The sequence below is a fragment of the Morone saxatilis genome, unplaced genomic scaffold (assembly GCF_004916995.1).
Source record: "Morone saxatilis isolate NCDOM2014 unplaced genomic scaffold, NCSU_SB_2.0 Contig17, whole genome shotgun sequence".
Lineage (NCBI taxonomy): Eukaryota > Metazoa > Chordata > Actinopteri > Moronidae > Morone > Morone saxatilis.
The window spans coordinates 26,340,237-26,350,608 of NW_023339729.1; the positions used below are offsets into that span (position 1 = coordinate 26,340,237).

The 10,372-nt window shown below is 41.4% G+C and overlaps 2 protein-coding genes and 1 pseudogene across 2 annotated transcripts in view; 1 reads left to right on the forward strand and 2 right to left on the reverse strand.

Moving 5' to 3' along the window:
* Nucleotides 1-6,400, forward strand: part of pgap4 (post-GPI attachment to proteins GalNAc transferase 4) — a 7,864-nt gene extending 1,464 nt beyond the window's left edge. Inside the window, exon 2 of the mRNA XM_035659718.1 lies at nt 334-6,400. Coding sequence (XP_035515611.1) covers nt 551-1,747 — 1,197 coding nt within the window. The 5' untranslated portion in view covers nt 334-550 and the 3' untranslated portion in view covers nt 1,748-6,400. The remainder of the gene's footprint in view (nt 1-333) is intronic.
* Nucleotides 6,401-8,686: 2,286 nt separating this feature from the next.
* On the reverse strand, nt 8,687-10,004 carry LOC118326979 (annotated as a pseudogene).
* A 246-nt stretch (nt 10,005-10,250) lies between these two features.
* LOC118326980 overlaps nt 10,251-10,372 on the reverse strand; it is a 4,028-nt gene continuing 3,906 nt past the window's right edge. Inside the window, exon 7 of the mRNA XM_035660144.1 lies at nt 10,251-10,372. Within this exon, the coding sequence (XP_035516037.1) occupies nt 10,290-10,372 (83 nt within the window). The 3' untranslated portion in view covers nt 10,251-10,289.

Here is a 10,372-nt window from a genome sequence, read left to right on the forward strand (position 1 = left end):
ATTCTAAGGTAACAAACACACAATAATTCTTATTCTCAGCTGATTAAACACTAATAAAAACATATATATGAATATTATATTCTGACAGTAGATCCTCCTCAATGTGGACTGGACACTGGACCTTTAACTTACATGTTATCTACATTAATTCAATACACACATATGTTTTTATATTTAGGTGAGAGGAACCTTCACTCCTAACTATTTACATGAGACATAATAGAAATTTACTTGACCTGGTGTGAAAGAAAGGGCCATGCGTTTCCATGTGATATAATTTACTGCTGATAGCAATAAATGAGAAAAAATAACATCTCTCCTCTCTTTCTACAGACAACCAGGCCCGAGCTGAAACTCCCACCTCTCTGTTTACAAGACAAAGTGCCAACACCTGACTCATTTTCCACGGAGCTATCAGTTCCCAGCGGACTCATCAGGTTTCACTGTTGAGGGTTTTCTAAAGCAAACTGCATGCTGGGACAACCGTAAATGTTGACCTCCTGACCTCCTTCATTTAGTCCCTGTGCGGTTCCAGCCGGTTGTTTGACCAATGCCTCGATGGAAAGTGTTCTTCACTCAGCACTTGCGATGGTCCAGCACCATCACCCAAGCCCTCGTCCTGTCTGTCATCACGTTTTGCGTCATCCTCCCGCTGTGCTGCCATCGGCTGCTTTACTCTTACTTCTTCATCCGGTCCATGTACCTGGACTCCATGAGTGAGCAGGTCCTGCATAAAAGCCTCGACCGAGGCCAGGACGCTCTGCACTACTGGCAGAAAACTTCCAGTGCAGTGCCGGTGTCTTCTAGGTTCAGTGACATCGGCCAGCATCCTGAGCTGCTGGTTATCGTGGTGACGGCCAGGCGGAACGAGGGGCGGGACTTCCATTACCTGCTCCAAGTGATGCAACGACTAAGCGGCATTCTGGGAGGCTGTGGGGAGCAGCGGTGTGCAGAGGTGTTGGTCTGTGACGTGGAAAGCGGTCCCCAGGAAAACCAGGACGCCAAACTGCTGGAGACCCACTTCAAGGTAATCCGGCGTTCCCCCCAGGAGCAGCAGAGGAACAGGGAACAAATCAACACCTTTGAGAGGGAGAAGAGGGATTACGTCTTTTGTATTCGCAAAGGATGGGAGCTGGTGCAGCCCAAAAACATGATTGTCCTGGAAGACGATGCTTTGCCGAGGCAGGACTTTTTCACAGTCATAAAGGACCTGCTGTCACGTCGTTTTGCCCTCCAAACTCTTTACATAAAGCTGTATCACCCTGAAAGGCTGCAGCGCTACTGGAACCCTGAGCCTTACCGCATCCTGGAGTGGGTGGGACTTGGACTGGTCGCAGCGACGGCCCTCCTGCTCACCTTTCCTTACTGGAACCCCTTCTCTTTCTCCTTCACGTTATCGTCCAGCCACCTTCTCTTCTTCACTCTCTACTTCATGGCTGCTGCGGAGCTGCTGGGCCGGCACTACCTCCTGGAAGTGCGGAGACTTTCCCCGCAGCTCTACACCGTCTCCCCGGCCACAGAGTGCTGCACCCCAGCCATGCTCTTCCCCGGCAACGCCTCTCTCAGGGCGGCCGAATACCTGGACGGCTCGTTCTGCGTCAAGGGCAACGCCAAAGACATGGTTCTGTATCAGATGGCGAGGACGATCCCTGGGGAAAAGTCTCACAGTGTGGAACCCAACCTCATCACCCACATCGGGGCCTATTCCTCGGTCAGGGCCAACCCATCCAGGCCCAAACTCCTCTGAAAGGGAGGAGCCAGGAGGAGCTGGAGGTTGCTGACTCAATGCAACAAGGCTGGATCTAATCAGGTTCCTCCTCACTTGGTTCTTCTTTTGTTTTGTTTTTCTGACATGTCCCCTTCTGAGCTATTGATCGCTCAGTGAGTGTTGGTTTGGTGATTTGCAGGTGAAAACTCTGCAGGAAGTGTTTTAGCCACATTTTTCATTCATCCATTTCATTCATGTCTGACAGATAAACTTTGAATCGACACAGCTGTCAATAGACTACAGATTTACTTATTCTACATGCACGTTAGCACAACTGAAGTTTATTAATTATTTTATACGCACTTACGTACGGTAATGGTGTTCCCCAGGTGACTTACACTCAATATTGTGCCTCCTCATTAAAAATGTTCCAATATTGGGACGATACCTTGACTTTGATACTGGTTCTTTTTTCAATATCAATTTTAAAATCAGTTTCTCCAGGAAGTTGCGACATTGCAATTAACAACAATTAACGCAACTTTCACACTTCCTGTGAATTCAGTGCCACCTTTTGTCTAATCACTGTAACTTTTCCATAAATGTCGCCCACGCAAAACCTTCAGCCATACTCACCAAACTTTTAGAGATTTTATTCTCACTGGAACAAGTTGCATTTAATTTTTAATGAATTACACAAGAAAAGCAAATTTTCACTTTGTCCTGCAGTTTCATTGCAAAAAATGCATGAAAACATCACAACAGTTTTTTATGTACGCCTTATCGAAATTTGGTACCCAAGGACAAGGCCTTTTTAGTTAATTCAATTGGTGCCATAAAAGTGTTGAAGGTCGGTACCCAGACGCAGACAGCACAGACAGCAGTGATCTACCCAGGTAGTGTAGACACTGTCTGTTGATACTGTCGTCTCAATAGTGAAATCTAGAAATCACTTTAACTTTGTTGTGGTTGGTAGAGTCATTTTACCGGCAAATCACATAAACCACTCTCAGTGTGCTGTGTGTTCAGTTTGGGACCACAAGTCATGTCATCACTGCTGGAAAACTTTCATCATATTTGCTGACTTCAGCTAAGGAGTTATATGCTTCTCTGCTGCCTGACACTATTTGAAAATAATCAGATGCTGTCCACCGTGATCATCATCCACCCGAAGACAACTCTTAGAACAACAGCGTGTCAATGTGATGATGAAAGTGGTGAAATTTTGAAGGATTTGTTCACTGTTTGTACACCCAGACCTTACCCAGACAGATTTCAGAGAACGCTTTAAATGAGAAAAGGGAGTGCCCTCAGAAGTAGAAGAGATGAAGAAGAGGGTGTTTTGTACATTGGTCTTTGGAGCTTAACAATCAAGTATAACCATGGATATAAGAAACTAACTTTCTGTTGCAGTGAGGTTGCGGTTGAAAAACAGTGAACATGTCTTTTATGGGACAAATTTTGGGTCTTTGCCGCCCTGCAGTCCCTGTGTGTAATCCAGTCTCAGTGGATCTAACAAGGCCAGAATTCACAGAGTAAGTCTCTTTAATGTTTGAGGACAAGACGATATCTTGTCTTTCTGATTGTGGCCTTTCTTTAACACCAATGTTTGTAATTTCATTATATAAAAATAGAATTTTAAAATAGTGAGCAGCCATCTCTGTGATACAGAGCGATATTAATGCAGTACTGCTGCTTACGGAGGCCCAGAGTGACCATCAAGAGAAAAAAATAAAATATGTATATATCAAGGCCACGTTTTACTACATGAAGCTCCTGAAAATGCTATTGTGTGCACAGACAATCATAGCTCCTACCAACCCTCTGGCCTGAAGGCATGTTGGGGCGAGTTAAAAACAACATAAATATTAGTGTAAAGGTCCGAGACTGGAGATGATCAGCCTAGAATGTGACAGAACAAACTATTTGGGGTCAGCTAACAGTGTCTGTTGTGCAGGTCTCTGTATACATCAATAGATACATCGTTAACTGTAGTGGTGACGTCATTCGGAGTCAGTGTGTGCGCAGTAGTGATCGGGGTTGGCGCCACAGTATCGCGGTGAATACACCTGGCTGACTCAATGGCGAACAGAGCTCAGCTTTTTGTAAAAATGTCATTTAATTATGTAGGTTCTCTAATTATTAATTATTTTTCATGATCTGAGTGCGGCAGACAGGAAGTCGGTCAATTAAGGGAACTTGGGTTACTAGTTCCATTTTGCATTTTAATTCAGCAGGCGTTTGCTGTTGGCCGTAGCCAACCTCAGTTTTGACCCTCCAAGGAAAAAAAAAATAGGATGGTGTTTATATACTCATGTGCAAAAATTAATCCAAACGTATGCATTCAATAGCATTTTCAGTACTTGATGTAGTAAGAATGTGGGCATGTATATTTATATTTCCACTCTGGGTCCGTAGCTGCTGGAGATTCCACTACCAGAGCAGAACCACACTGGCATTACCTCAACATGAATGCGCTCTACCGAGCAGTGGCACGACCTGGCTGTTTTCCTTCATACTTGTTTAAAATCAGAGTCTTGTACAAAGGTCTTATATATGCAGATTAGATTCATGTTTAACTGTTTGTATTTTCAAACAATAGATTTCCATTTTCAGCATTGAGAAGAGCAAAAGCTGTGAGGGTAGAAGGAGTGTTTGGTAAAGAGAGACCAGTTTGTGTGGGGTTACTGCCGTGTAAACATCCCCAAAGAAAAATCACGACTGAGCCGCTAACGTTAGCTTAGCTTAGCATTAGCGGACACTGAGAGGATTTGCTAAAATGTCAAACTGTTTATTTAAGACCAACCAAGCGTCTCGCTGACCACCCTGTATCACTGAATGTGCCTTTAATGATTTTGCATTGAACATAATTATAACAGAATATTTATCCATGATTCAGCTCGGGTTGAAATGACTAAAGTTGATCCGTTGCAATATTTGAGTGGATTTAATTTGTACATACTCGTACTTAATAATTAAGTGAATAGAGATACAGGAAGTAGCTGCCAAAGTAAAACCATAGGCCTTTGTTCTCCGGATACACTGGAGTTAAAATTCAGGAACTCAAACTGAGTCCTGTTGTCGGCTCTAACCCGCTAAATGAAAATCAAATAGCAACCATATGATTAATTTTATGTTTATTGTTGTTAAAACATGGTTGGCAGCTTGAAATGAAACATTTGCATCTTCAGTTAACAGAATTTAAAATGCTGATGGGATGTTAAAATGAAAATGACATAAACATAAATATAGATAATAGATAAACATTGCACTACGTTTATTTTATCTACACATATTTTAAAGGAATATTACGACATGTTGGGTACAAAAAACAGTGTAAGTGTAAAAACTTGTTGTGGTTTTCCTCGGGGTTATGTTCCCGTCTGTTTGTTGGCTGGGACCAGTGACTTCCTGGATTCCTCCCTCGCTGACTGCCAACAGAAAATAGTCCGGCACATACCCTGTTGAACGACTGATTGCCATCTTTACACGTTGTTTTATTAAATGAACCAGATATAACGTGTTATTCTTCGAGCTTTAGGGGTGCTGGGTTTTGCTACCTTTGGACAGGTTGGCTGTTTGCTGGTGGACTTTAGTGGTTATTTTTCAGAGCACATTGAGCTGGACTTGTGCGTCCAATTTCAGTCTGACTAATGGTGTGAGGGGCGTGGCCTTTCCAAAATGTAATTTTTGGGCCTTAATTATAGCGCCACCATCTGGCCGTCTGGGCTCATGTTTCTTAGGAAGCACATCATTTCCTGTTATTAAGTTTAATGTTTCTAGCTCATTCCAACTCACAGGAATTTGAGCTTTGCAGCAGACAAATAATAATAATGATGAACTGACACAAAAACAGAATAAGGTTTCTGCTCCTTCGGGACTTTGAATTATGCTGTTATTAATATAAAAAATCCACTGTATTTATACATTCATTCAACACTACTTAAATTGTGTCTGATTTTATTACAGGCCTCCAAATCACAAATACTGTCTTTGTTTTGAGTGAATATTTATTTTTTGGACAAATATGTATGAATAGCACTATATGAGTCATTTTAAAATGTATTAATTGAGCAGCTCAAATGAAATATATGAAAACATGAAACAAACTGAATTCAGGTGGATTATTGTTGAGGAAAACTATTTTCTACATGATTTCTGACTTCAACATTAAATTGCACTTACAGCACAAACATATCAAAAAATAAGGACAGAGTTAAATTATTTTATATCATTAATAATATAAAGTAAGAATCAGAGTGTTTGATAAAAAGTTCAAAATATCTTTTCTATTTTGATGGAAATGTTCAGACACATGATCCGAGTCTGTACAAAGATCTGCAATTAGAATACTTTATTGAACTTGACAAGTTCCTCAGTTTTCCTGCTCGTTTAAGTTGCAGATCTACATTCATTTCTTCAATAAGTAAATTATTTAAAATTTGATTTCAGCTTGGTTTTGGTTTGATTTGGGTTTTCTTCCATGCATACAGTACATATGCTTTTATTTTGTATTTTAATCATAAGCAGCACAAACATTTAAGTTTAGTTTGAGTTGTGTGAAGTTTTAATGTTTTTCTCTTCATGTTACATATCACTTTTTTTTATTTTGGGTTGAATTTAAATCGACTGTTTACACTGAAATTCTTTGTCTGTTTTCTACCTTTAAAACACTCAAATAAAGCACGCTGTCAAAAGTCACTTGGTTGTCAGGAGGTTTTTATTCAGCAGTGACGTCTTCTTGACGACCAGGCGGGAAGTTGGAGCTAAAGAAAATGCCTGAGATGAACAAAGCTGTTTAGTGTTTGGTTCAACAGGACAAAGAATCTACAGGTGACCCACAACATCGGTTTATTTACTCACATTAACAGTTCAGACAGGAAGAAAAGCTATCATGCTTTGGGGTTGTGTTGCAGCCACTGGCACAGGAAACATTGCACATGTGGAGGGAAGAATGGATTCCACTAAATACAGCAAATCCTGGAATCAAAGATCACAGCATCTGTAAAAAAGCTGAAGCTGAAAAGAGGAAATTCAACGGCAGAATAATCATCCTCAACGCACCTCGGAATCCTCCACGGACGACCTCGAGAGACCCAGCTGAAGGTTTTTGTCCTCTGTGTCTACATTGTTTTTGGGAGTCTTTCATAGCTAACTTCCTGTAAAGAGGTGAAGCACATGTAAATGTTTTAGAAAATGAATTGCTATTTTCTAATGTATCTAGGCTTAAATATGAGCACAAATATTAGCTTTATTTTCCAATTTACATCATTTAGGGTGTAAATTTAAAAGGGTTCCTTCTTTTAAAGAGTTCATGTGCCAACTTTTAAAACATTGTTCATACAATTAATTACCTACTTTCTTTAATATTTTGTATTAAAAGTTACACAAACTCCAGAGAGTGAGAGAGAGAATTTGAACACTAGTGAATTTATCAATCATTTTAAGAGTGAAACAAAGGGTAATCAACATTTCACCCCTATATATTATTGATTATCTGTAGAGTATAGGCCTCAAACACAATATTGTCTCAAAAAAGGTTCACTCAAAATATATTAAACCTGAAATAACGTTTACCTCCAGTGCTTTTGTTCAGGTACGCTGCCATTTTTTATTTGTGAATGTTGGAAGTCACATGACCTTTTCTTCTGAAATGCAGTTGTTGCTCCCCCGTTCCCTCCCTCACAGGAGACAATCAAACATTAAGGTGAGGAGACTGATCAGCTGTTAACACTGACGTCATGAGACATTTTTCAGGCTGTTGGAAGCAGAACCCCTCCCTCTGCCCCAGAGAGCGGTTGGACTCTGGACTCACGCACTGTTACAGTGAAATGAGTTTATGAAGCCTGTTTATTGTTTCTATTGAGGTCTCTGCTGGACAAACAGTTCTGAAGGTCATTTTTATTATTATTATTAGATAAGTTTTTATTGATCCCCAGCAAAATATAAAGTCAATAAAATGAACACCATCTGCAATATTAGAGTGCTGAACACATGAATTCAATAATTATAATTCACTATATCATATGGAGCATTGTACATCTTGAGTATTTTTACTTTAGAATCAGGTTTATTGCCAACTAAGTTTTCACATACGAGGAATTTGGCTTAAGAATCACAATTCAATTCAATTCAATAGCAAGCGCTTAGTATACCTTGTTGGAATTCCTGCATCCAGTGCTGAGGTTTCTGGAGTCTACCATCTAATGTAATCAGAATAAAGATCTAGAGAGATGGTGGTAAGTGGACCACTTGAGAATGTGGAATAACTCTTAGCTTCAAGGAGAAGCTCTTATCTAAGAGATGGGTTTTATTCACAGCTTTTTATTAACGTTGTTATGACAAGTAATATTTAAGAGGTGGGCTGATGCGTCAGAGGCAAAGTCACACAATAAAGCTCTGGAGCGCGTAAGAGTCTCACAGTGTTATAAACCATATGTGAAGAGCTTTCCAGAACATAGCAAAAGCATGGCAGCTTTCACACCTGGTGGAATAACCTGCACGGTGTTTGTCTCTATATGAGCTTTAGTTAACAGGTCCAGAACTCTCTCTAAGACTTACAGATTATGACCATACCGAGAGAAGCGAGAACATGAGGAGACAACAGAGCTTCACAGCTCTCGGGTTGTCTGAAGAGGATTATATCCAAAGTGCACACTCCAAGTTTTATTTCCTGAATGTGATGATAGTAAGATATAAGACATCACAATAAAAACACTGATACTAAGTTGATGAGTTAAATAATAAAGCATTTGTCCAGGTGACGAGACAAAGTTTTTTTGACAATAACTCTTTTATTTCATGGCGAGCGTTAATCTGTGAAAGGTACAAATTAAATTGAAAAAAACTATTTGCAGGTTTCACTGGATCAATCAATTTGTTGCCGAAATCCGTGAACTATATCTTAACTAAGACATTCATTAGTTGAGAAAACCCTATACACATGTGATCAGTTAGTATCTTCCAGTTATCGTGCACTTACAGAGCTTTGTTGAGCTTTGACCAACATGCAGCAGCCCTTGAGAAGAGCCTCCTCCAACCTGAAGCAGTAGTATTTTCTTCAGGTCCAAACACCTCTAGATCTTTTTCGATGACAGTAAGATGAAGACCAGAGCTAACCACTGAGCAGGAGACAGTTTTATCGTGGAGAGTCTCCCCTGATCCCAGGCAACGTTGGATCGTCTTCCCACTTAAGAAACGATCATCAGTTCCATTCAGACAGTGGGACAGATTGATGTTTCTCTCTGGAAGAACAAGTCTCAACTGAATCTTCTTTTTGATGTACTCGACTGTTTCCTGATTGGTCCCCTGTGAGCCACTTCCTGTGTGTGTCATCCCAGTAGCCTTGTAAGATGTCTGATTGGTCTCCAGTGAAAGACCCAGGAGGGAAGCGGAGGGAACATGTCCAGGTGTCCATTTGGACTCTGTAGGGCCTTGTCCACAGCATTCTGGGTATACACATGTGTTGGTTCAGGATGTCTCCTAGATAGTTTAGACCCTGGAGAGATTGATTGTTGTTCTGACAGCAGATTTGACTCCCAGAGTTGATAATGTCAGAATGGACATGAAGAGCAGCCAGAAACTCCTGAACACCTCCAGATGGACAAAGCAGAAGACCTATGTCCTGGGTACCAGTCCTGCCTCCTCTTTAAAGATCCTGTGTGGGGGGAACACTCCTGAGTACACTGAGGCTGCTCTGATATTGATGCCGCTCTCTGTCAGGTCTGATTCATGAAGATCAAGTTGCCTTTCTGAAGCTGCTCAAAAGCCCAGTTTTCCCAGAGACTCCAATCATCTTCCTGCCTTTTTATCCCAAGTGTTGATCTTCCTCAGCTCATCCATCAATACTTGACATTCCTTAGTTTGGACCTGAACCCAACCAGGAAGTGGATGAACATCCTCCAGTCAGGGTCCTGGGCCAGCCCTCCTACTCTTTCTGGTCTTCAACAGATCCTCCAGAACTTGTAGCAGTGATCCAGCAGAAGACTGGGAATGTGCCATGATGTGGACGCTTCGGATGTCTTGATTGGGGATGATTGCTGGCCTGCTCCTCATCTGTGAATCTCTTCCTGAGGTACTCTCTTCTGTGATTAGTGAACCCTCGACCTCTGTCACCATGTCAACGCATCAGGAGGGATCTGAATGGCTGCTGCAGGTCGTGTGGTTATCCAGAGGCGAGCAGAGGGAAGCAGTTTCCCCTGATGAGGTTTGTCAGCAGCACATCCACTGAGGTGGACTCTGTAACATCAGTCAGGATCTCAGTGTTGTGGAAGTCCAGAGGAATTCGACACATCATCCAGACCGTCAAAGAGAACACAACCTGGAACTCTTCAAAACCTGCAGATTCTGCTTCTTTGGTTTCAGTAAAAGAAGTGATGAACAAGTTCACCAACTGTACTTTTTCCTTTCAAGCACATTGGCTCTCTGAAGTGAATGGAAATGTGAACTGTATGTCCTGGTTGGCTTGCCTTCAGCCAGTCCAGAGGAACTTCTGTGTTAAGACTGTTTTCCCAATGCCAGCCACCCTTGTCATCAATGTCCTGATTGGTGATCTCTTCCAGGTGAGGGTTTAAAGATGTCTTCACATTTGATTGTTGTTCGGTCTGTCTGGTTTCCAGGAATGCTGTTTCAATCTGTCTGACCTCATGTCATCATTGACCTCTG